The sequence below is a fragment of the Suillus subaureus genome (assembly GCF_016647635.1).
Source record: "Suillus subaureus strain MN1 chromosome Unknown BJ212scaffold_111, whole genome shotgun sequence".
Classification (NCBI taxonomy): Eukaryota; Fungi; Basidiomycota; class Agaricomycetes; order Boletales; family Suillaceae; genus Suillus; species Suillus subaureus.
The window spans coordinates 1-25,036 of NW_024538667.1; the positions used below are offsets into that span (position 1 = coordinate 1).

The window sequence follows — 25,036 nt, forward strand, 5'->3', positions numbered from 1 at the left end:
TGAAAAGGGCATGTGTGTAGCCAGGTATAATCTGATGTTTCTTTTGCCAGGTCTGCAAATATTCTCTGATGCACATCTTCCACAGGACTGTAGTATGAGCATACTTTGCTACTTATGAGCCTGAACTTGTCCGGGAGTGGAAAGCACAATGTTTGAAAAGGAAACATTTTTGGGCTGCAGGTGTTAACGATTTATTTGCTGTAGATCAGCATGATATGTGGCTAAGATTTGGCCTTGCTCTTCATACTGGAATTGAACCTTTCTCAGGGCACATCATGTGGATCCATGTGTGGCATTCTAATAGGAACCCACAGCTCATTCTCAGCTACTACTTGGATACAATTCAGAATCTTGGTCATAAGTTGTTCTTGATCACATTTGATGCCTATCCTTGCTCACAATTCATGGCCATTACATTTTAGATATGCCGATGGTGACACAAAGTGACCCTGGTACCAAGAACTATGGCATTGTGAATGCCCACATGATGCTACAGCAGTGGCATGATCCTGCGCTGCAAGGCACACTCCAGCATTGTTGGATGCAGTCAAAGAAGAATGTGATGCCAGAAATTACATGGTCGCAGTTATGCCACCGCTTCACTCCCAGCTTCGAATCAATATTAGACCAGGGAGTCAATGAAGGTTGGTACAACACCAACAATACTCTACAAGTGTGAGTTACCTTTCGCAATGCTGCTGATATCTCAACACTACTAATCATCACCACTTCAGAATGGTATTCCATTGGGTCTTCATTCCTTGGTTGCAATGCAAACTCAATGCATACCAGGATCGCATTAATAACACAGCAAAGAGGTGTGATCGCAACAAGGTTTGTCAGTGTACTAGACTGCAAGCAAGACAATGCTAATTTCTGGTTTCACTGTCAGGTACTTCCGCATGGTGTTCCCAATCTCATCTATGAGTTGCCTGAAGATTTCGGTGCTCTGGACTTCAAGGTATGTCATACTAATGTGTCCTTCAAGTTTCAGACACTTACTCATAATTTTCAGATCACCATAGAACAAGCCACTATTGATCATGTTTGAGCACTCTACATCAAACCTGGCCACCCCATCTTCAACCTTGTGCCTCCCAATCTGGGTAATTACATTCAGCATTGCTATGAATGAATGGGCCATCCCATCATTGACCGTGACTCAGCATGGCCTGTATATCACGATTTGCTCCATATGCTCCAGTATGGCACTGATGATCTCACACTGCTTGAAGTCTCTGGTGACAATGAAGAGGAATTAGAAGATTTGCCCCTTCTCAATAACTACCAAGACCTGCCATTTAACGAGGACAGTTACTACATGGGGGGCATTGGTGGTGGGTTGGGGCTGGGTAAGAAGTCCAATCCTTTCAAGCCTCCTTTTCAACTGACCTCTCCATATTAGATGCAGTGCACCATCAACAGTTGGATAACCTCATGGAGGAGGATGAGCCTGATGTTTCCAAGTCTGTAGACAGAGATGCCAATCTTGTTGGGCTTGATCATGACAGTCTCATTGTTTGGAGTTTCTCTGATGATGAAGATGATGTTGAGACTGATCAGTGGTAACCTACATATATGATATATTTTCTTGTGTCTTGATATAGCTTTACAATATACAGTGATGACCTCCTCTGCACTTCCCATCATGACGTGACAAACAACAATTAATAAATTTTTCTAATGGTCATACAGGGTGTTTGGAGGCCAATGGAAGCACCTGCCTTAATAGGCAGGTTCTGAGAAGTTGCAAAAGTTGAGCACGGTGGTCTGGCTTTCCATAAAACAGAGATAGTGCCAAATTTTCAAGATGACATTAACATCTTAGGCCCTCCCACTCACTATGAATCGCCCAATGGATCATATCAAACTCACTCTGAAAATCCCAGGATCTGCAGGTTTGTGTGAGAGCACTGTATAGATGCTAATCACATCCTGCATAGACTAAAGCATGCTGGTCCCACAGTTTCAGCAAAGAAACTTTTCCTTTGCATACCTGAAGTCCTTGTTGTCGGGCATTTATGTAACTATGAAGGCCACATCCCAGACTCATCCAAAGTCTCCAAGATTTCCAATTGGCCCCCCTGTTCAACAAAAACTGAAGTTCACAGTTTTCTCAGTACTGTTACAGTGCCCCACTCTTTTTCCACCATCACTGCGGACACCTAATGGCTGTACTATTAAATGCTTCCTTTTCACCTTGCTGTTTCCTCATGGTCTTCCTTATCTCTGACTCATACTTTGTTTTCCCATGAACCTTCCTTTCTTAGTACTTGTTACCCTTTGCCCAGCTTGGTCTGTGCACAATTCCTTTGCATATATAAACCATAGTTACTGCTTGTATTTTCTCTAACTTGAATCTACTTGGTTCTCTTCAATAACTTGAACTCTAGATCCTGTGGGAGTCTAGACAATTGCTCCTGAGGGAGTCATTGACTTGATAAGGCTTTGTCCTTGATCGACCCTGATCTTGATTCCTTTATTGGAATGATGCTCTATCCGAGTTCATAACAAAAATTCAAGTTACCTTTGAACCCCTCCATCTGTAGGGGCTTTACCTTTTGAACCCATGAAAACTGATTGATTGCCAAAGTGGCACCCTCTCAGAAGAGCAAGAAAGCCTTCTCTGAAAGATCCAGACTTCCCTATAGTCCCTACCCACCTAGTACTCCTATGTCACAAATTCCTAATTTGGGTTTCAGTGCCTTGTAAATCATTTCAATATTCAAAGACTGAGCACACTTTGAAAGCGCTTACAATAATAGAGTCACCATTGCAATCACACTGTAATTTCAGTTGCAATTATCATGGCAATTGCCATTGGAATGCGTGGTAATCTACCTTAGCATTGTAATGAGTTATTTGTCCAGGAAACCACAACAGTCTTGAAACCACATTGCAATGTCAAGTAGCACATTGTAAGGACTTAAAAATCAATTTTTTTATTTGTAATTTTGATATTTAAATTTGATATTCATCTATTAATAATACATATTGTAAGAATGGCGCATTCAATGTTGCTCAGCACATCCAAACACCTGTAAAAATGTGACAGTTCTGGATTGTAAAAGCAACATGGTAGAAAGTAAGAACTAACCATTACAGACGGAATGTTCGGCGATGAGCAAGGGTGTGGTTATCGATGGATATACCTGTGCAAGAACAAAGAAATAAAAATGAACTGTGCGTTCATTGTTCATTGACGATTGCATATCTCTGAATCATCCATGGGATAAAGTGGCATAGGCTCTAAGGACAGGTTTAGGCTACTGGAACTGCTCATGGAGTTGATACAAGACTTATCTCAAACACATGCAGAGCATCGTCGGACACGAGAGCAAATTAAAGTGAGTGAAGGGTCTGGAGAATGAATGTTAGTGCACATTCCCAATCCTGAAAGCAGAATGCACCTTCAGCATGGAATGAGCTTACCTGTCTTGAGCTGTCTTGCTGAACAGACCAAGGTTCACCTCAAACACGGTCTTTAGAAGACCCATATTTGCACCCTGGTATAAGTCAACTTGGTGCTCCCAGAGGTTGATGAGAAGTACTTCTGACGAAGTAAGGGAGAAAAGAGTGGATTTGTGTTCAAAGTCCTGAGAATGGTTGAATGACAAAAACCACCATTAACTGAAATTCGTTCATACCTGGTCCTCTCCATGTTCCTGTCCATCCATGCCTTCCACATCCATGACCATGACACCCATGTCTTTCCCTCGGCACATCCAGATACCTCAAGCTGAGTTAGCACAAATATGAAAGTTGAGTAGTCCAAATATTTACCTTTCATAGTCTGCTGCCATCTTGTCTCATCCATGATGTCAAAGGTAGTACCAAATAGCCTATTTAACAGTGCACCTGCCAGTCCTCAGTGGACAGCACTTCCAGACATTGGCATTTCAGCAGCTTACTCTTCCCAGTAGACTGCGACCCGAAGACAGCTACTATGTTGTAATTGAAGTCAGCATCACGTAGACCCCATTGTCCTATTTGAGATGTCAAGTGGGTCCTGTTGGAAGTAGTGTAATTGAGGACTTGAGGAAAATTCATACATGTTAGCAGACCGACATGAAGTTCTTCTCATCATTAATGACTTGCAGATGCTCAGAGGTTGACGGACTCTCATTATCTTCTAATGCATGTCCATTCATTGTTGGCTTGGTGCCATTGAGCTGTGCAGTGAGTAATGATTCAGAAGAGTCAAGAATTGAATGAGGAATTTTAACGGATTGACCATCAAGCGACATGACTGCGAAATGAAATGGAGTAGAAATGAATGTCAATCAAATAAAAAAACATGAAGTGTGAGCATGCAGTCAAACTGACATTGACAACATTTTGAGCGGAATGTTCCAACACACCTTCTGAAGGGTCATAATCCCTGGAGACTTGAATATTCTTCCAACTGAACACATGCAGAGCATTGGACACAAGAGCAAGTGAGTGAAGGTTCTGGAGAATGATTAGTGTGCATTCCCATTGATCCTCAAAGCATTGACAGAAATCAAACACACCTTCTCATAATAATCTCTGGAGAGATATGAACATTCTTCCAACTCTCGACCTCTGGAAGTGTTGTGCCAGTTCATCAGCACTGTATATCATGTTGGTGGTGTTTGTCGACAAGTTTTTAGAGGCATTAGAGTCAGAAGGTAAAGTTTTGTATGGCAACAGACGATGTGGTTGTATGATAAGGCACATGAGAACTTTGCAATTGAGTTACAGTCAATTATTATGTAAGCATCGGTCATTGACGTGCATTGTAAGTCTGTTGGACTCAGTTGGAGGCACGTTTGAAGCCCTTGTAATGATATTGAAATTTGAATTGTGTGATTTAGAACAGATCGAACAGTAAGGGTAGCTAATATATGCGACTTTAACACCAGAACATCCATGATGAGTAGGACCCTGAGTTGTGGCCTTCTTCCCCCTAGTCTTGCCCCTCCCTTGTCCCCTTAAGCCTGACACCACATCAGTTTCCTCTCCATCATTGGGTGCAGCTGCCTCAACATTTGTATTCAATTGATTGTTAGCATGAACAGCAGCATGAGATGCTGATTCTTCCATATTTGTAGGCTGAATGTCAAGATTTGGACCTTCAGGCGCTGATAAGATTGGTGGTGCTGAGAAGACTTGTGGCACTGAGGGCGCTGAGGGCACCAATAAGACCTGCACTGCTGAGGGCGTCAATGAGAGTGGTGGAGCATCTTCTTTGCTATCAGTCTCCATGTTAAGTGCCAGCATGGCACGGTTAATTTCGTCAGAAAAATCTTCTGTGCCAGCAGATTCCAGGGTGGATGGTGACTTTGCACCACCGAAAACATGGTTGTTGATATTGGTGACAATAGTCTTGATCCATTTCATGCCCCACTTCACAATGAGTAACTTCTTGTACTGAAAGAAGAGGTCCTTATAGTTGAGAGTTGATGATTTTCCAACTCCTGAACCTGGAAACTCAGTGTCTGGTGAGAGCAGAAATATAGCCTGTGTTACAGTGTATGAGTAGAATCATTTGATGCAAGATAAACAACTTATGATAACTGCAGCCCATGCAATAGACCCTGGTGTGACTTGTTGGAAGCTCCACTTACGAGCATTAGTCTTCGATCCGCTGCAAGGCTCTTGATGGAGTGAGGTGACACCATGGAGCGAGGCCTGCAGAATCTAGATACATCATAGTAAGTACATAGATGACAGCACAATCATGTGAGACAATAGCACACCTTAGCAACAAGTATCCAATTGCCAAAGACAGTCTTGAGGGTCACGTCTTCTTGCAGACCTGGGAACAAGAGAGGTGGAAATATCTTGTAAGCCTGAGTCTTGCCAGAGACTCCAAGCATCTTCTGGATGTCGGCAATGCCAGCTCAGTCATAATTGGCATTGGCAAAGTACTTCCCTGGAAGGTTGAATATATCTCCAGCGATGCCATGCAGTTTTTTGATCTCATTAGAACGAGTGTCAGTGATACACTTATTGACCTATGACAACTGGAATAGATCAGATAATAACTAACAGCACAAAAAGTGAAGTATAACATACAAGGTCTTTGAAGTACATGCTTCCCATTACTGCGTTGTGGATACATTCAGGGAAATGAGTATAGAGTTTGTCCAGGAAGGCAGATTCTTGAGTTGCTGAGGTCTTGTAACGATCAATGCTGTTGAACAGTGTACACGAATCTGGGCACTTCTTCATGAGAAGTTCACTGTCTGGAAACATTTCCACCGTCATACCATATTTATGAGCATACAATGAAATAGTTTGCTCATGAGCAACAAGTGCATCTGGAGCATCTACACATCATTTCCATTTGGGCTTCTCAGTGACGAGAACCTTGTTGTTCTCCTTGAGGGTGCAATTGTCATCATGCAGTCACTGAATCTCAAGTTGCATTGCTTTGAGTGCCTGTATTGAGGAGAGCATAAGTTTCTTTTGAACATAATGAAGTTGGTTGCTACATATGTCCATGAGATCTCCCTTGGAGGCATTGGGCCCCAGGATGATAGAGATCGGATCGGCAACATTGCCCTCATCCCAGTCATCATCTGAATCATCGCCCAACATCTGCACTGACAGGTGAGACATGTTTTAGATGATTAGTGACAAGGTAAGGAAGGGAAAAAGACGGCATGATGCACCTAGTATATAAGTCGAGCTGTATATTAATACCTCATGTACCCTAGACATAAATCAATTAGTTGAAAACTGCTGTGAGGCACATAAAAAAGAGCACAACGGACTGCCGCATGTTGATGGATGATGGGCATAACTTGCTCTAGGACAGTAAACTCTTTGGCTCGTGAAGGGTGTGGTGGACGGTAAACTCTTCAGCTTGTGGAGGATCCTGGGTCTGGTAGGTGGTAAACTCTTTGGCTCATGGAATGTCTGGTTGATGACATTCCATGAACCATTTCGCAGTTGCTGCAGTAGGTTGAGAATAAAATCAGTGTGCCACATGCATTCTGGCATCCTGGACTTACCAATTTGGTGGAGGGCCTGGTGTGTGGTAAACTCTTTGGCTCATGGAATGTCTGGTTGATGACATTCCATGAACTGTTTCGTGGTTGCTGTAGTAGGTTGAGAATAAAATCAGTGCGCCGCATGCATTCTGGCGTCCTGGACTTACCAATTTGGTGGAGGGCCTGGTGTGTGGTGAACTCTTCAGCTCATGGAGGGTTTGGTGGGTGGTAAACTCTTCGGCTCATGGAGGGTGTGGCAGACGGTAAACTCTTCAGCTCATGGAATGTCTGGTTGATGACATTCCATGAACTGTTTCACGATTGCTGTCAGTGTCACCAGCAGCAAAGAATGATGGTGGTTGGGAATAGTGCTTCTAGTAGACCATTAACGAGACCAAGATGCCACAAGTGAAGAAAATGAGCAGGCATACCAGGTACAGTGGAAGAAAGACGACTTGAAGGTGTGTGATCAAACATGTATTGGATGTCCTGCCTTAAGATGTAGTTCCTTCACATGGAGGAACATATCGGTGTTGACAGTGTCGACAACAAGGTGATCAGTACTACCATCTGGCATGAGGAGGGCTCCACAAATGATTGATCATACCGAAAAAAACTCGGCTTGTGCCCAAGGTCTTGCTCAAACGCGATAGAAGTTAAGGTGTTTGTCCTTTCAGAGCTGCACACCCATGGGAGCATTGAACGGATGAATGAGAGCTAATGAGAGAGTGATATCTCCCACTACACATTCAAATAGAAAGAGCAAGTGACCGAATATCACTTTGTCAGTCATCTGAATGAACACACAATCAAAATGCGGATGACCATAGAACTTGGGACTGCATCGAAGATAGTCTGTATGTTGTCACCAATCCACCATAGACTTGTAGTTGACCTTCAAAAAATGGCACTTGGTAATAACCTGTTTGACCATATCAGTGTAGCAAAGCAGAGTCAGACTGAATATAACCAACCTTGTCACTTGCTTGGAGTTGGATGCGGTTTCCACCTGGTAAAGGGAGTTGAATAGCGAGTAGAAAGTTAGTCAGGAATTCATTGAGCTTGGTCCGAAAATTAGTGAATGCAATGTCCTCCTTGTGAGCATCCTCAATTGATTCAAAGGACTCCTCAACCTGCCTTGATCCAAGCTTTATGTGAGGCAAATCTGTATCATTTGATGGGACCAAGTCGTTGTCTGCATTGTCTGGATCCTCCAAGTCTTCACTGTCTTGGGACTTGTACTCATCAAGGTCTGATATGTGGCACCAAATGCTCTCAGCTGCCACTTGCCAGTGGTTTATGTGCAGTATCTGAAATGAAATCAATGCCAAATGATAGTTAAAGTAAAGAAATGTCACCTGTGGCGCCACATCCCTGAAATTCATGCGAAGTAAGTACGAGTCTTTCAGCAGCCCATGCATCTTCTCATTAGGCTTTGTATTGTAGTTGTGGGTTGCACCTTTCACTTCAACATTATCGAAGATGTGCAAGCTCATGTGCAGTTTGGGGAAATTCCAATTCTTATTGCTCTCATCGGCACTCTTGTCTATGTATTGCTATTGTAGGTTCAATGAATGAATGATTATATTTTGAGTGAATGCGAGAAGACGTACTTGTAGATAGGTCGAGAAAGCTTGTATTGTATGCTGGCTGGCACTGATGGTCTCAGTTGTGTGAACTTGCAGTGCTGCATACATGTTGAGTTTGAGAAAGAGGCGGATGCAATGAAGTAGAAGATAGCCAAGTGGACACTCATCCTCTGTTAAGATTGCATGTGTAGCATGTATCACCATCTGAAAAAGAGTCAGTGACAATCAAGGAGGATGTGAACCAAAAACAAACCTTAGAGATGTCTTTGTACATGCTGCCATCAGTGAATGAAATGCTCATTACCTGAGCGAGGTGCTTCAAGTTCCGCCAGCGAGGAAAGGCTTCATAACTAGTTTAACGAGTTAGTTCAAGATATATATTTACAATGCTCAAGCTGCAGACATACTTTTTGTCCACTTACACTACTTTTGTTCGTCCCAAACTGCCAATGATTTTCTGTAGTTCGACCCAGAGATGGTTGTGGTATAGACCACTGTTGAAGTGAAGTCAATCCCATGACAATGCATCGTGTACATCAGTACACATCACAGCCGCAAAGGCATTCTGTAGTTTTGTTTAATTAGAAATAGATTTACAAAATAAAATCTTACTATGAGATCACAAAGGACGTACTCTTTCAGTTTCTCCTCCTTCTCCTCAGCAGTTTGCTTGGACCGTGCGGCCTGCAAGACTTCCTGCGACTGAGCAGATGTTTGATAAGGATAACACTTCAATGTGTTCATAAGTTCGTCATGGGGCACAAGGCAGACTGGACATGGACAAAGGCATTTGATGCCTTGGATCAGCGACATAATGCATCTTAAGTATATTATTCATTAGCAATTCAGATTAAAATCGAAGCAGTCAGACATTACTCACTGTTCCTCATAATCAGCCGACAAAATGAGGATGAAAGGAAAAAACCAGTGTTGAACATTATCGAGGCACTCAAACCATTGTCCTGTGCGAGATTTTGATGTGAGTGAAGACAGGATCTTTATGAATGACTCATGCCAAATGGCATTCTTGAAGTTGACCCAGCTTGGCTTGCTGGCGTGGTCTCTGTCTTCCTTCACCTGTGGTAGAATATGAATCCTAACTATATTGAAAATATTGCCATGACATACAATCAGAAGCCATCCAACTACATAACTGCCACCTACACCCTGTCCATTACGAATGTCTGTAGGTAGATTTGCTAGATGTGCAATGACAGGATATCCTCTTGCAGTGCCGAATGACGACAACTGAGTTTTGTCAGCATACAAGATGAAAGCCAAGGGCTTGCCGCCTGGTGGGAGCTGAGACTACGAGGCAAAAAGAATGCGATCAAAATCGCCAAAGGTGATAGTAGTACATACTTGAACATTCCAAAAGGTGTTGGCAGTGAAAGGCTCATCTACAAAATGTACGAAAGTCTCGCCATTGAACTTTGAGAGGTGCTGTGCATCAAAAACTATATGTGGGAACAGTCAAGGATTGTGAAGGAGATCGGCTGCCCACTCCCAGAGATCCTGATAGTATAAATCGAATTGTCAAATTGTGTCATTGTACGATACAGAAATTATGTCCTGAGTAAACTAACAAAACCCAGGAGTTGTCAGACATTGAGTTTCAGAATGAATGAAAGAAAACAACCCCAGTGACGCGATGGGAGACAGCATCCCACATGTTGCAGATGTCTTTGTGATTCTGGAATGTGAATTTTTCCTGCCAGGAAGTGCACTGGTTACAGAACTTGATCAGACGATCAGTCTGTTTGTTATTCAGGCATGCCTCCAGAGCAAGCTCAGTGATCTCAAACTCCAGTCGCGATTTGAATGGAGCCCAAGGTTGTTTGTTGGGAGGTGTGGAAGATGTCGAGGGTGTTGGATGGCGTTTAAAATCGTTGAAAGCATGAACTTCTGATGCCATCCTGCTGCTGGGATGATATTCACGCTTGATATCGTCAACTTGGAATATGGGATCTATGCGTTCAGAGATGTCAGCATCAAGCAACAAGGGGTGTTCTAGCAAAGTGTTAAATGTGAATATAACAAACAAAATGGACGATATTCTGAGCTTACCATTGTACCCCATGTTGTCTAAATCATCCCAAGCGCCTGGAGAGATATCACATTGTCCTGTTGCAAATTGAATACAATCAGAAAACACACTAAAAGGACACTCACCTCTCTGTCCTAACACTGCATCAGCGCAATCTCCCCTCATTTGTTGCGGATTTGAGGGACCTGTGATTATTAGTATAATTAAATATTGTCAATAATGAGAGATTGCATTTACCTGCAGTTACAGCCTGAATGGAATCCACAAAGTGTTGATTTTGCTGTTGTTTTTCAGCTTTCTTCTCACAAGCCTTGCGGTGAGTAGTGTAACTGCATGGTTTAATGTCTTGGTGACACAAGTCACAGTATTTTGACCTCTCAGGGCCCATTTTGTTGACAGGGATGTACAAGTTATGTACTGGTATCAATATGTATGGAAAGAAGGGGGAGAAGGCTCAAGAACGCTGTAAATGGGAATTCAAGCAAGTCAGACACATCAATCACATTGCATACACATTGCAAGTGATTGAAACCCTGCCATCAATCTTACAGCATCGTTGTAAACATGATTGTAATGTGATGTAAATCGTTCCTGATTACAATTGTTTTAGGAAATTTGCAACATAGACAAACCTCTTCATCATGAGGATCCTTTGACATTCCCTGCACTCCTGTCCTCCCTATTCTTGCTGTCCCAGGCCCTTCATCCATCACACACTGCACAATTGTTTCTCACTTTGAAACAAGTGCACCAGCACCTGTAGAAGACAGAGATGAAGAAATCCCTGACACTCCACCCATTGAACCGGTAGCACCACCAAGATTCCCCTCCCCTGAACCAGAACCATCAGACACTGACTTGGACTCAGACTCCAACAATGACATGCCAAAACCTATTGAAAGAAAGATCTGTCAACCACCTGACTTTAGTGGTAACCGAGATGAAACCACAAGGTTTCTTCGTCTCATCACACTCTATCTACACTGCTAATCAGGATAAACCTGAACATAACATGCATAATCATACCTTTTGTTAAGAACCATGCTCAAAGGAGAGAGAGACTGACTCAGAGGGGCTTGGCCTCAGCTTGTACGCTGTGCCCCTTACCCGAGTATGTGCCCTTCATTTCAGAGGAAGTCTGATGATGGTCCAATGAAGTCCGGAGGACTTCCAGAGGCTGGCTACTCTGGTGGAGAGTGCGGGAGGACTTCCGGAGGAGCGTGGGAAACGTCCGGAAGAGCGCGGGAGAGTTCCGGAGGAATGCAGGAAATGCTCAGGAGAGTTCCCACTGCAAGGTAATACTTCTACAGGAAAACAGGATGGAAGGGTAGGAGGTCTGGAGGGCGGAACATCCAAAGGACAGGATACCCGGAGGTATGAGGGACAGGACGTCCAGAGGTCTGGAAGGAATAGGGGTATACTAGAGGCTATCTGAGAGGATCAGTAAGCAAAGGAGTAAGGCTATGTACGAGCATGTGGAAACACATTGGTAAGTAAGACAGAACATAAGTAAATGAACTCAGAGATGAAACTAGTAGAAGGATCAATCAGCAAGACGGAAACAGAGATAACCGAGAACCGGAAAGGTAGAGATGTCTAAATAGGGATAGGTGCAGGATCTCGGACAGAGGGTGGGAATAGGTCCAGAGATCTGGGGATCCAGAAGGCAGGGCAGAAACAGGACTGAGATATGTGAGGTGGTGGATGTAGTCCAGAATCTGAGAGGAGGTAAAGTCCAGATGTCTTGCTGGACAGAATGTGTGTAGGGTGGACAGGATAGGGGATCCAGGAATGAGTTGGATATGGGGTCCGGAAACAGGTCCGGAAAGCGTGGGAATATGATGGGATCTATGTCTGGCATACGGGATATGACACCTTTATGGGATCTGTGAGAACCCCAGTACTATCAATATATATATATTTACCAAAGGATTTCTGTCAATGTTGTAATGATGACATGAAGCAAACCATAATAGGATATTGGTTGCAAAGGTCAAGCAGAGATTGGGATCCTCTCTGATGAGCATGGTGTCAGGGATGGCACACTATCATATACTAACATTGTGATGGGGTCAAATGCTAAGTGCTGAGTGCTGAGGTCTGGTACTTACATTGTGCATTTGCAATAGATATTACTATATCTACTCAGAAGGTGCTTCACAATGTGATGAGGGCAGCTCAAGCATACATGTTGATTGACATAATTTACAAACAACAAGTATAATTTATATAAGAACAAAATGCTACAAGTACGAGGGGAAAGGAAAAATAAGCTGAAAATCATCCCATATACTTATGTGAATCTCATCTAGGATGTGCTGGCTGAGAGAGCTATCAGCTGGTATAGTCAGATTGTCCACCATCCAAGACTCAATAAATTTCCCTTCCAAACTGATCTTAGGGTTCCAGTTAGGCCAGGACCCCCAAGGAAAGTCTGGATTGGCAGCAATGAATGCCATCCAGAATGTGTCACAGCCCCAGGCCCACTCAGGTGCTCTAACATCTTGAATGGTGTCAACTAGCCAACTTTCCACCTGTCTGGTGAGCACAGACCAGTTGGCCTCACACAAGGGATTGAAAGATGGTGGAAGTGGCAAGAAGGGTATCTACAATGTAAGGTTCAATGCATGTCAGTGCTGTGCACCCTTTGAGACTCACCATGCACTGTAAGACAGACTGTGACTCAACATTTAAAACCAATTCTGTCCAGGAAATATGGTGGATTACAGGCACCACCTGCCCTTCAAATTCTCATGGTAGTTGAATTGTGACCTGTAGTGGCTAGTAGACAAGGTGAAGGGTGTCAAGGAATCTGAATAAAGAGTACTTACAATGGTACCAAGTTTCAACAGTGCTGACCATGCCATACTTCCCTGTAAAGATATGGAGAGAGAAATGGGCGTGAAGCTGACACCTTCATTAGCCAGGAGAGGCAAGGTGTGGATGATGCTGGTGACAACAGACATGGGTCTGTGCAGTAAGAGTTGTTCTATTGACTGTCAATATTCTTCAAAGTTGTGTTGATCAAAGACAAGGAAATATTCCCACAGATGATGGTTGTTGAAACTGTGGCATTGAAGCTTGAATGTTCAGAAGCTTCTAAGTTCTGAAGGTCCCCTGTGAATCGTGATCAATATTCAAGTGTGTTTGCAGCGTGTTGCCTGATTTTTTGACTCTGACCTTTACTTTGAGCACTCTGAAACATACCATGGCCAGGACAGGTTGTCAGTGGTCAATTCCCCTTGATCCCCAAGGTATGAATTCTTTTTATGCCAGTAACAGACTTACAATGATATTCTTCAGTATTTTCATTGCCGAAACTCGGTGGATGTGTGATATGCAAGGTCTGCCTGCAGCACAATGGGAGACTGTGAGCTATGTAGGCCTGCCATGTTGCTGACCACTGTGCTACAAAACTTCATAAAGACAGCTTTATTCTTAGTTTGTGCACTCAGGAGAAGAAAAATTGACCACTGCCTGCCCAGTCACTGTCACCTCACCTCACTCCCACTGCTCATTCCCATCTGGCCTATGATATACCACCACCAGAAGATCCAGAGAGACCAATAACACCTTCCCCCCCTTCAGTGATGAACATGGAGGATGACGACAATGACTGTGATCATGAACAATTACTGCAACTGTGGGATACTGTCATATCCCATATGCCAGACATAGATCCCATCATATTCCCACGCTTTCCGGACCTGTTTCCGGACCCCATATCCAACTCATTCCTGGATCCCCTATCCTGTCCACCCTATGCACATTCTGTCCAGCAAGACATCCAGACTTTACCTCCTCTCAGATTCCGGACTACATCCACCACCTCACATATCTCAGTCCTGTTTCCGCCCTGCCTTCCGGATCCCCAGATCTCTGGACCTCCGGATATTAACTGTTACTATCTCCAGACCTATTCCCACCCTCTGTCCGAGATCCTGCACCTATCCCCATTTAGGCATCTCCGCCTTTCTGGTTCTTGGTTATCTCTGTTTCCATCTTGCTGATTGATCCTTGTATGAGTCTTCATCTCCAAGTTCATTTAGTTATGTTCCATCTTACTTACTAATGTGTTTCCACATGCTCATACATAGCCTTACTCTGTTGCTTACTGATCCCCTCAGATATTCTCCAGTATATAACCCCTGTAGATACTCCTGTAGTTTCCTTAGTCTGAATATCATCTTAGATCCTGTTCATCACCTTAGATCTGCCCAATCATCTTCTGGACTTCAGTCTGTCTGAGTCTCATCCTTTTCCATAAGGCCTAGGGGAGGATTCCTTAGGCCAGAATCCTGGACCTTCGGATTTGTCCCCTATGTCTCTGTCCCAAGTCTAGGGATTGCTTCCCAGCTGGAGTCTTGCCTTTCCAGCACTTACCCTCTCTCCAGACTTTGGTCCACTTCCTGTCTCTCCAACTCTACCTAAGGGTAGTCTACCTCTGTTTGCTTCTACATCAGACTTCGTCTGATGTAGCCCCTATTCCTTCTAGACCTCTGGATGTCCTGTCCTTCAGATGTTCCATCCTCCTAACCCTCAGACATCCTGTCCTCCATACCTCCATGTCCTATCCTGTGTACCTCTGGACCTTCAGTCCTCCTGTCCTCCATACTTCTGGACATCCTGTCCTCCTGTCCCCCTGTCCTCTGGACCTCCTACCCTTCCATCCCATTTCCTGTAGAAGTATTACCTTGCAGTGGGAACTCTCCTGAGCACTTCCTGCATTCCTCCGGAACTCTCCCATGCTCCTCCAGAAGTCCTCTAGCACTCCACCAGAGTAGCCAGCCTCTGGAAGTCCTCTGGACTTCATCAGACCATCATCAGACTTCCTCTGAAATGAAGGGCACATACTTGGGTAAGGGGCACAGTGTACGAGCTGAGGCCAAGCCCCTCTGAGTCAGTCTCTCTCTCCCTTGAGCATGGTTCTTAACAGATACATCAACACAAATATTTGTGATTGAGGAACCTGACCTTTACAGTGAACTTATTGCTGCTCGAAAATGGGGAGATACACTCTTTACATGCTCTCTTCAGCCGCTTGCAGATGAACTTGGACTCGACGACGATGACATGCTGGACCCTCCTCCCGATGATAACGAATTTGGGTCGTCCTTGGAAGACGAAGGTATGTAGATACTGCATATATCATGCGAGAAATGACTCATTGTGCTGCAGAGGATCGCATCAACAATCAACTGTGCATGGATGATTCCACATATCCATGGCCTTCAAAAGCGGTATGTCTCATTTCATTTTGATCTATCAATGAATTTACAGAACCCTGCCAGACCTTTATCACAGACCTCCTCTTTGGTTCAACACACCTGCAATTTTCAGAGGCACAGAAAAAAGCTGTGCTTAGTTGGGCACATGAAATGGGCGCTCAAAATGTGCCTACCTTGTATGCGCTTCGCAAAGCTCAAGATCACATTTGTAGCTGCATTGGAAATCCAACTTGCAAGGTTACAGCATCTTCCGGTAACATTTTTTATATAAACTCAATCAGCTCTGCAATTGCTAAGGTACATCCATCTGCTTTGGTGTCAACACTGATTGATCTCCCTCACCAGGACTATTCCAATCCTCTCACTTGCTTCTGCATGCATGACTATCCTGAAGATGGGAGAGGGAATATGTCGCAAATGCACCATGGATTGAAGATGCTCCATGAGCTTCCCAAAGAACTACTTGTCCCATCCATTCGTGTCAATAACAATATCTACTTCCGGAATGAGCTGCTCCAGTTGACAACTGGATTTTTTATACCTACACATTTCTTTCAAGGCAAAATCTCCAGTCGCAATGCTGAGCAACCATCACTGCAGGTCCTTGCATTGGGACATCCAGTTGTATGGACAGAGGTACAATCACCATCCAAGTCTAAATTGCAATGTCTTACCCCTTTCCAGGCAGGTTTTGCAGTAGATCCTGAGTGCATCATATTGGAAGTTTCATTGTTTCAGCAGACCTACATAGACTTGCAGACTGATGTGCATTTGTGTGGCTTTACATGTGAGTAACTTCTACTTTCATTTAGGTGACTACTCATAGGCTTCTAGTGACATCACAGTCCTTTGCTGCAAAAATGCCTAACCCCTTGCATGGAAAGTCAAATGGTTGACTTGTCCTCACTGTTCCCCTCATAATCTTCATGGACGATGTCTCTGGGAATATGTCAAAGCAGTGGAACAAACACCACACAGTGTACATGTCTAATGCCTCCATGCCATGTGAGATGCTTGAAAAGGAATTCTGTGATCATTTTGTGTCATCCTTGCCACATGCTTCACCCATGGAGATCATCAAAGCTGTCAAAAAGTCAATCAGGTTTGTCTCTTTCAATTTCTTGAGTCAATTTGTCATGTTGATGTGTCCGTCAGGGCTGCTGCAGATGAGGGCACTGTTGCATATGACTGCAAATACAGAGATGAGGTTATGCTCATCCCTTATGGCCTATTCGAAGCAGGAGATAACCCCATGCAGGTGGAAGAGTGCAGCCATGGCAGTTTGCACTGCAATTACTTCTGTCACACATGCAAAGTAGGAGAGACAATATCTATGAAACAGTCTGATGAAGGATATCTTAAACTATTCGAAGTAAGCCTTTGTATTTGCTGGTGATCAATTTTCTGAAGTGCTGCATCAGATTGGAGAGCTTCATCGACCAGAAGAAATGATTCAGCAGATTCTTGAGCAGATTGAGCTTTTGAAGTTGTCTGGTGGAACTACAAAAGTCCAGAATGCTGTCTTGTCAACTGGCACCCATGACACTACCTCTGCATCAATTGTGAACCGCCTCCTGGAACTCGGGAAGTGTCTGCGAAAATGAGAACCTGGGAAACCAGCAATCAATGAATGAGAAGTCCAACAGACATTGGAGAGGGAGTTCGAGGAAATGCTGGGCGGTCTCTCTGTGGAAGATCATATTAACCCTTTGCTTAGCATGACAGGGCTCAACGTCCATCAAGACATGCCAACAGAGATTCTCCATACCATCCTCCTTGGTGTCATGAAGTACTTTTGGGGTCAGACTATCTGGATCCTCAACAAAGCACACCTCGTCAAGATATTTCAAACCAGATTGGACAATATCAACAAAGACAGCCTTAATTCACCCACTCTTGGCACAGAGTATATCTGTCAGTACAGTGGTAGCCTGATCAGCAAACACTTCAAGAGTCTTGCTCAGCTCATGCCTTTTCTATATACAATCTTGTTCCATCTACTGTCCTGAATGGATGGACCATCATTGGACAGCTGGTGGTCTTGCTGTGGCATATGAGAATTGATGATGTTGAGGAATATCTGGTATGCTACCTTCCCCAACCCTGATTCACGAATACAAACTAATTTCAAGTCTACAATACCAGGCTTGTCTCACATGCACTATTGACGATTTCCTTAATATCTCGGTTCAGTGTGTGCCTAGCATTATCCTCACCAAATCAAAATTTCATTTTTTACTCCATATTCTGGCCTATATCCAAAGGTGTGGGCCACCTATCTTGTTCTTGACTGAACACTTTGAGTCCTTCAACCATGTCTTCTGACTCAGCTGTGTTCATAGCAACCATCAAGCTCTGAGTCATGGCTCATGCAATGTGTTTGCGTATAATGATATTCTTAAGCATGTTGCTACTGGGGGTTTTTGGATGGAGTTGAAAAGCAAGCAGTGGGTGCATGCTGCTCCAGGTGTCCTCAACTATATCACCAATCACCCAGAGCAGTGGCACCTCTTGGGTGTTCCCACAGTGCACAAGAATCATCCAGGTGAGTTCATTGCAACATGTCCATTCTTAATTCTCATGTATATAATTTTTGAGGCATGGCAACAGTTCCAACTTCATCAAAGACCTCGCCTGTGCCATGGACATCAACACACTCGAGCATGCTCCAGCCAACTATGAAGTCAAACAATGCCGTATTTCAAGTGTCTTTGGTCATTGCTGTGAATGGGGACAAGGTCACCATTGAAAAATATGCCATTTTGTGTGGCAATGGACAGCTGCCTACTGAAGTGAGGATTTTACTTTTGCCATGCTGCTGTTATCTTATGCAATTTCAGGTGTCTATTGGAAAGATCATTGAAATTATTGTTTCAGAATCTAGCCCTTGTCTTGCAAGTCACATTATCGTCTGGCCTCTTCATTTTCTACCTGATATCCACCCCCAGTTGCAATTACCTCAGTTGCAACTTGCTGATGAAGAGCACTTGCTATTGCCCTCAGTAAGAGTGGCCCATTCTTCATTCTTTGCAAATAGCTAATTTAGACTTCAGAACATCTTATCTGCTGTAAACGTACAGCATAACTGTGTGTCATTGAGCTGTGGTGAGTTTGTATCTGTCAACATACAACAAGAATGCACTGAGATGACAAAGACCAAGACATTGCTTATGCATGAAAACACCAGCTGTTTTGTTTTAAATGCCCATTCACTGCACAATTACGCCCTCATATCCCAGGTCATCCCCCACCCCCTTCACATGGCAATGAGCCTCCCTTATTTGCCAAACTCACAGGAAGTACAATTAAAAGTGGCAAGGGCTGTCACAGCAAAGAAGGCTGGAACCACAGACCCAGCTGAATGTGCTGGTAGTGCCCCCCCAGTATTTGAACGTGAACGCACTACCCGTAAGCCCAAGCAAGGTGGGAAGAGTAAGAAGGCACAGCAAGTAGCTGCAGGTCCCTCCTCTCAACCACCTATGCATTCATCCTCAGCACCACAACCAGCACTCCACCCACTCGCACATCTGACATTCTCTATCCCCATGATACCAGTACATTTAACTGCTTCCCATCCTCCTCCAATGCCAGCATATGCAGGCGCCTACCATTACCCAATGTACCCATCACCATATGTATTCCCCTCAGGCCTCTTTATGTACCCACTTCCTTCCCCTGCAAACACTCACTTGCATGTGGGACCTTGAATATGATGGGGTCTACAGTACATACTTCTATAATACACCTGTTACATGTAGCCTCAGTCTAACAAAAATATTATTCATTGAAATGCACGATACAACTGATAAAACTGATACAACCTATTTATAGTATAGACAGTGGAAACAGACAATATCAGTTGGGTTGAGACCAGTGAACTTTGCCACCACTCACAACAGATTCACAAACCAAGATCAATTCCATTGCAACATGACTGCCAATATCAATATCCATGCATTCCATGTTGAAAAGGCTACTGCTGCCTCTTATCAGATTGGAGATTCAATAACCAATGTCGGCCAGCTGAAAGCCTGTCTCCAGTGCCACGCTGCACTCAAGTTTGACAGAGAATGGTTACAAGCTCCTGACATTCATCCTTGGATTCAATTCTGTCCTTCTAGCTACAAGTAAGCATGTTGCTGTTAGCATGAATATTCATTCATACCACCTCCAGATATACATGGTACCTCCATGCTTGAAGATAACTTGATCACCCTCGAGAGCGTGTATGGTTTGGCGGACCATATTCTCGCTAGCATTCCCTCCCAGCAGCTACAGCTCTCTGATTCTCCCTCACTCGCAGCAACCATGACCCAAACCTTGGCGAGTCCTGCCCATTTAAAGAATCAAGAGTTGATCAACCTGGTGCTATCAATGAACAATGCCCTCAAATTTAAGGACCAAGTGAGGGAAGAACAGCAGGCTGACTTTCACACAACACTGGAGAAGTTTCAACATGATCAGCTGTGGAGGGAGGAGGATGTGAAACAAGATTTCCAGTGATACACCAAGGATGTGGAGCGACAGTTGAAGGACACTGGGCATCAAAACAACATCCTCAAGCAAGAACACAACCTTGACCAATCATGAATCAAATTCTTAGAGGACAGGCAACAAGAGGACAGACTGTGGATTAAGGACCTGGAGGATAGCCAACAACAGAACAACTCACGGATTAAGGACCTGGAGGGATCACTTCTTGAGGAGAAGAAGATCTGGGTGGAGGAGAGGGAAGCTAGGGAGAAGGAGAAGACATCCATGCTAATGAGGATCCAGGAGATTGAAGATGAGCACATTGAAACCACTTGGTGGGTCAGCAGTGCAGTAAGTATCAAATATTTAATGCAATAATGATGCTTGAACCATTGGTTAGGATACCAAACTCTTGGATCGTGTTTTACTCCACCACTTACTCAATCTCGCACAAGTGAAGCTAGCCACCATGTCTGGACTTCCCAAGTGCGAGAATGCCTTTTGTATCATGCAGTCATTCCTCTGGAGGGAGGCACTGGCTTCCTCCCAGACAACCGCTGAGTGCTTGCAAACCACCCATACACTGTTGAATGTACCAGGGACATCCCTTGATGCTGCCACAAAAGATTCATCTCATCCACCACCGGGATGACTCTTGTGGTCCAAAAACCATCAGAGATCTGTGAAATGGGAGACAGTGTAGTGCACCCTAAGTATGTATCAAAGGACGCATATAAAAAATAATCGCGTGACACACTGTCACTGATAATCACTCCGGACTTCATGCTATCTTAGAGTATGTCAATCCTGTATCCTGGTCCAGCTGATTTCATATCATGTATACATTCACAACATCATATTTTTAGATTTTTTTCCTTCAGCACAAGTTAGGGGTACGAGTAGGCAGATTTTACCAATGTATGCATATGCCAATGGATTTTCAGTCACATGTCAATGCATCACATTTGGGCTGACTCAGGAGTTTCTTTGTTGTGTTCATTGCACAGTGCTTGCCTGGTGATTATGAGCTATCTCAGTCAATTCCAGCTCCAACAGGCACCTGTGCCTGTGTTACCTCAAGCTGCTACATCTAGCCCACTGTCATCCCCACTTACAGCTTGAACACCACTTCAGCCTGTAACCCAAGGCAAGGTCAGATGATGGATTGAATCCACAGAGTCACTGGAGGCTGAAATTAAGTGTCTCAAAACTTGTGCTACAGATGTTTGCAGGACTAATGGATTACCTGATGATACATTAGATCAATTTACTACAGTAAGTCATCAGGATGTACAGTATAAGCAGTTCTTAACTTCAATCATGCAGAAATCTGAAAAGGAGATGCTACCAAACATTATGGGACATCTCATTGCCCTAGACAAATGAAAGGCAAGAGATGATGCTCGTGAGCTTGTTAACTCGGTGGAATTCAAGGTACAGGTCTGACTCCTATGTTTACTATACTCTTACATTGCTTCAAGCAATCACTCACCAACAGGCTTTGTGCCTGCTTATTATCTCCAAATCTCTCAGGATATGTGACGCACTTGTCTCAGAACCTCTTCATGAGTTTTTTTATTCTTATCTGATGAATAAAAATGAACAATCTTTCAGGAATTTGTAAAGAAACACCCTTCTGTATTCAAGTTACCCCTTGTCACCCTGCAGGATCTCGAGCTCATGAATAAGTTGGACTCAATGATTAAGGAACTGCTTATGCAGCAGCATGGAAGCATGAAACAAAAGGTTTGTCAATTCCTGAGCTGCCATTATATTTTTAATGCTTCAAACACAGATTGTTACTTCCGCCAATAGAGGATCAAATATTCATGCACTTTGTCGGTCATTATTGTGTAACTGCACCAAGATTACTTCAGCACACTGGTCTCATGTGGCCTTTCTGGTAAGTCAATTCATGACTCCACCATGTTTTACACTCACACCAATCTAGTGTTCTTTGCTGATTCAATTCCAGACTGTTGTTGCAGAGAGTGCAAAGCTTCAAGAGGAAGTCACTTCAAACAGTGACCATGCACATGTGCCAGCAGATGCAGAAGGCAACGATGTTGATCCCAGTCCTCTGGCAACCACACAGTGCACTTGGACATTTAATCAATATTGGAGCTATATCAACATTCTTCTAGATGAGCTCAGGGACAATGCTAGGAAGAATACATCTACAACTCAGGCAGCCAGAGAATTCACTAAAAAGTGTGTTTCACTGCTTCTCCATTAATTTGATCTCATCATTGATTTGTATAGATTTTTCACAGAGGTCCTCCGAGTGGACTTATGAAAATACCCAAGTACAATGTCCCTTGCACCATCCCTCAACTCTGTGACTGTGGACTGGCAAAAGATGATTCATAGCAAACTTATTTGGTGATTGTTCTGTCATGTCCTACTATACTTTAGATACACTGTGATAATAACAATGAATTGCTCCCATATTTTGCGCCATCACTGCAAGTCTATCTACAACATATATAAGCATGAGATACTACCAGCGATGGTGTCCACCATGTCATGCTGATATTAGTTGAATTTTGTTGTCACCATGGTATACATGCAATGGTGATGAAGTGTCAATGGGAGCTGATGTTAACATTGCATACATGTTATGGCACTAATATTGTGGTATCATTTCACTTCCTTGGTTGCTTGTCCCTTGCACAGACCTTGTGTGAAGGTTGGCTCAGCTGTCAGCAGTACCCAGGAAGGTCAGCATCAAGGTTATATTTGGTTCATTGTCTACACAACATTTCTGGAAATCCTTCTGTTAACCATAACCCTATGTAGATGTGTCACAATCCTATTTTCGGGTCGTGACAACGTTTGTGATGATTTTTGGTGTACTCACTTGCAGGTCCACCCTTGGCACCACTTTTGTGGTCTTAGAGACCTGGTTTCTTTGTAGAGCACAACTAGTCTGTGAGACGTACCCTCCCATGTGAGTATGAGACCTCTCACCTCCTGTGGAGCTCTTGGTGCTCCTGTTACTCCTCTTGTCTCTGTGGTGCTCTTTTGTGCTCTACAAAGAAATGAGGTCTCTAAGATTGTGGGAATGGGAGAAAAGTGGTGCCTGCCTATGTACCTAGGACCTCTCCAGTGAAGGCACGGGTATCAAACATTCTGTCATTGATATTTGGATCAGGAAGGTATCTATCATATAACACATGGCATACTACACTGTATCATACTAAAATGCATTGCAATGAAAAACATACACAGAAAAGACATGCGAGAAGAGGGTTGTCTCATTTGGATGTGGGAAGAACAAGGAGGGTTTGTGGGCTATGACACTCTCTGTTGGATGCATGTAGAATGATGAGCACCCACAGATGATTGGACATCATCGTGTGGAGGATGTCCCAATCTTGATGATGATGCCATGGGCACCATAATTTCTGTGGGAGCATCCACAGGGAGCTGAGAGATCCATTTTTTCAGGAGTGCCATGAGCACTGCATGAGTTACGCCAACAGAGGGGTCGCTCAGGTCGCTGGCTGCTGCTAGAATTAGATGATGCCACTCCTGTATGATTTGACTGAATGGTGTGAAGAATGAAGTAGTTTTTTCCATCAATGATGAGTCATTGTGAGGTGCAAGCACATATCCCTGCTTTGCCAACCAGGGATCAGCACCTGAGGTCTCAAATTTATCAACCCACAAGGGCCTCCTGCCCTCATCTTTCATGAAGCTGCGTGGCCCATCAAAGGTGGTCACAAATTCAACAAAGATAAAAAACAATGACTCCAGGTCATCACTTGCTGTGTGTTGGATTGTTGCACCCTTTGCAATACCCTCCCGGAGAAGACAAATTGACATATAGGGCCTAGTACCCTTCAGATAACATGCTCAGCCATGTGCCATGCCGTGAAAATTGTAAGTATCACTCACCGTGCCCTCTGAAGGAACACTAACAGCGCCTTCTGCAATAATGCGAGCATGATCAAAGTCAATAAAATAACCTTGTCCATCATGGATGATAAAATTATTTGGACTCAAGTCTCCATGGAGGACGTGACTTGCGAGCATTAAACTATGAGCTAAACACTGATGGGTCAGTCTCAGGATTCAATTTCAACACACTTGAGACTCACCCGAGACAAAGTCATGGAAGGCTCTCAACAGCTCAAGCTTTGAGGAGTAGTACACAAGTGGTTCTCCACAGGGGGTCAACAGAAGGCACCAGTGGAATCTGCGAATAAACCCAGAGGTACAAACACCATGGGAAGCTCGAATATGATACATGCAGTCCGGCTCCCCATCGTAGAGGACATCCCAATGGGCCACGAGCTTGACTACATTCGGGATTCCTTCAACCATCTTGAGAATTGTCACCTCATGGTTTTTCTTGTCCTCAGCGATCCAACAGTCTTTGAGTGCATACTCCATCCCATCCGAGGTCTGAATGCGATAACAAATCATGCCACGAGAAAAGAAACCTTGGCTTCACCAAAGCACGCTCATGATTGATAGATGGGATTTATCATGGTTTTCTATCCAGCCTATGGCATTCTCCTGCAGATCAGCATGCAAGCCCTTGCAGGCAGGATTGCACATATGCATTGTGGGATCATACCCGAGGTTGTTGGTGTGTGCGAGCATTAAGGTGTTTAAAACCTTGAGAAGACACAGGATTTTCAAGGATATTGACAGGGCATGAAATGATCAGACCTGAGCGGTCAAAGTAGTGAAGGCGAAGCAGGTTATTGGTGATAGTAAAGATCAAGA

General features: G+C 43.9%; 11 protein-coding genes across 11 annotated transcripts; 6 read left to right on the forward strand and 5 right to left on the reverse strand.

Moving 5' to 3' along the window:
• Window positions 1-140: 140 nt before the first annotated feature.
• Window positions 141-1,051, forward strand: BJ212DRAFT_1287220 (uncharacterized protein; the record flags this gene model as incomplete). The annotated part of the gene is made up of 4 exons (XM_041331982.1): window positions 141-354; window positions 423-675; window positions 735-834; window positions 893-1,051. Coding segments are annotated over 4 exons (726 nt in total), but the record flags the coding sequence as incomplete, so codon positions are not given.
• A 2,730-nt stretch (window positions 1,052-3,781) lies between these two features.
• Window positions 3,782-4,109, reverse strand: BJ212DRAFT_1222370 (uncharacterized protein; the record flags this gene model as incomplete). Its single annotated transcript, XM_041329405.1, has 3 exons — window positions 3,782-3,858; window positions 3,912-4,009; window positions 4,069-4,109. Coding segments are annotated over 3 exons (216 nt in total), but the record flags the coding sequence as incomplete, so codon positions are not given.
• A 1,099-nt stretch (window positions 4,110-5,208) lies between these two features.
• On the reverse strand, window positions 5,209-5,807 carry BJ212DRAFT_1198703 (uncharacterized protein; the record flags this gene model as incomplete). The annotated part of the gene is made up of 3 exons (XM_041329038.1): window positions 5,209-5,484; window positions 5,542-5,664; window positions 5,724-5,807. Coding segments are annotated over 3 exons (483 nt in total), but the record flags the coding sequence as incomplete, so codon positions are not given.
• Window positions 5,808-7,635: 1,828 nt separating this feature from the next.
• Window positions 7,636-10,466, reverse strand: BJ212DRAFT_1450149 (uncharacterized protein; the record flags this gene model as incomplete). Its single annotated transcript, XM_041338797.1, has 12 exons — window positions 7,636-7,801; window positions 7,832-7,884; window positions 7,937-8,272; window positions 8,321-8,508; window positions 8,753-8,901; window positions 8,974-9,045; window positions 9,073-9,116; window positions 9,164-9,371; window positions 9,432-9,628; window positions 9,680-9,859; window positions 9,914-9,994; window positions 10,191-10,466. The coding sequence occupies 12 exons, from the start codon at window positions 10,464-10,466 to the stop codon at window positions 7,636-7,638; spliced, it is 1,950 nt and encodes a 649-aa protein (XP_041185908.1).
• Window positions 10,467-12,841: 2,375 nt separating this feature from the next.
• BJ212DRAFT_1287203 (uncharacterized protein) lies at window positions 12,842-13,153 on the reverse strand (the record flags this gene model as incomplete). Its single annotated transcript, XM_041331979.1, has 1 exon — window positions 12,842-13,153. A coding segment is annotated over one exon (312 nt), but the record flags the coding sequence as incomplete, so codon positions are not given.
• Window positions 13,154-15,892: 2,739 nt separating this feature from the next.
• Window positions 15,893-16,621, forward strand: BJ212DRAFT_1287207 (uncharacterized protein; the record flags this gene model as incomplete). Its single annotated transcript, XM_041331980.1, has 3 exons — window positions 15,893-16,123; window positions 16,172-16,462; window positions 16,511-16,621. Coding segments are annotated over 3 exons (633 nt in total), but the record flags the coding sequence as incomplete, so codon positions are not given.
• Window positions 16,622-16,752: 131 nt separating this feature from the next.
• Window positions 16,753-17,933, forward strand: BJ212DRAFT_1450150 (uncharacterized protein; the record flags this gene model as incomplete). Its single annotated transcript, XM_041338798.1, has 5 exons — window positions 16,753-16,928; window positions 16,982-17,198; window positions 17,284-17,414; window positions 17,484-17,752; window positions 17,779-17,933. 5 exons carry the CDS (start codon window positions 16,753-16,755, stop codon window positions 17,931-17,933), a joined length of 948 nt encoding a protein of 315 aa, XP_041185911.1.
• Window positions 17,934-18,879: 946 nt separating this feature from the next.
• BJ212DRAFT_1202300 (uncharacterized protein) lies at window positions 18,880-19,143 on the forward strand (the record flags this gene model as incomplete). The annotated part of the gene is made up of 1 exon (XM_041329092.1): window positions 18,880-19,143. A coding segment is annotated over one exon (264 nt), but the record flags the coding sequence as incomplete, so codon positions are not given.
• Window positions 19,144-20,017: 874 nt separating this feature from the next.
• BJ212DRAFT_1487935 (uncharacterized protein) lies at window positions 20,018-20,951 on the forward strand (the record flags this gene model as incomplete). Its single annotated transcript, XM_041341327.1, has 3 exons — window positions 20,018-20,325; window positions 20,437-20,650; window positions 20,700-20,951. The coding sequence occupies 3 exons, from the start codon at window positions 20,018-20,020 to the stop codon at window positions 20,949-20,951; spliced, it is 774 nt and encodes a 257-aa protein (XP_041185913.1).
• Window positions 20,952-21,997: 1,046 nt separating this feature from the next.
• On the forward strand, window positions 21,998-22,669 carry BJ212DRAFT_1487936 (uncharacterized protein; the record flags this gene model as incomplete). Its single annotated transcript, XM_041341328.1, has 4 exons — window positions 21,998-22,045; window positions 22,095-22,202; window positions 22,251-22,510; window positions 22,573-22,669. 4 exons carry the CDS (start codon window positions 21,998-22,000, stop codon window positions 22,667-22,669), a joined length of 513 nt encoding a protein of 170 aa, XP_041185914.1.
• A 924-nt stretch (window positions 22,670-23,593) lies between these two features.
• On the reverse strand, window positions 23,594-24,910 carry BJ212DRAFT_1487937 (kinase-like domain-containing protein; the record flags this gene model as incomplete). Its single annotated transcript, XM_041341329.1, has 4 exons — window positions 23,594-24,142; window positions 24,200-24,348; window positions 24,403-24,709; window positions 24,767-24,910. The coding sequence occupies 4 exons, from the start codon at window positions 24,908-24,910 to the stop codon at window positions 23,594-23,596; spliced, it is 1,149 nt and encodes a 382-aa protein (XP_041185915.1).
• Window positions 24,911-25,036: the final 126 nt, after the last annotated feature.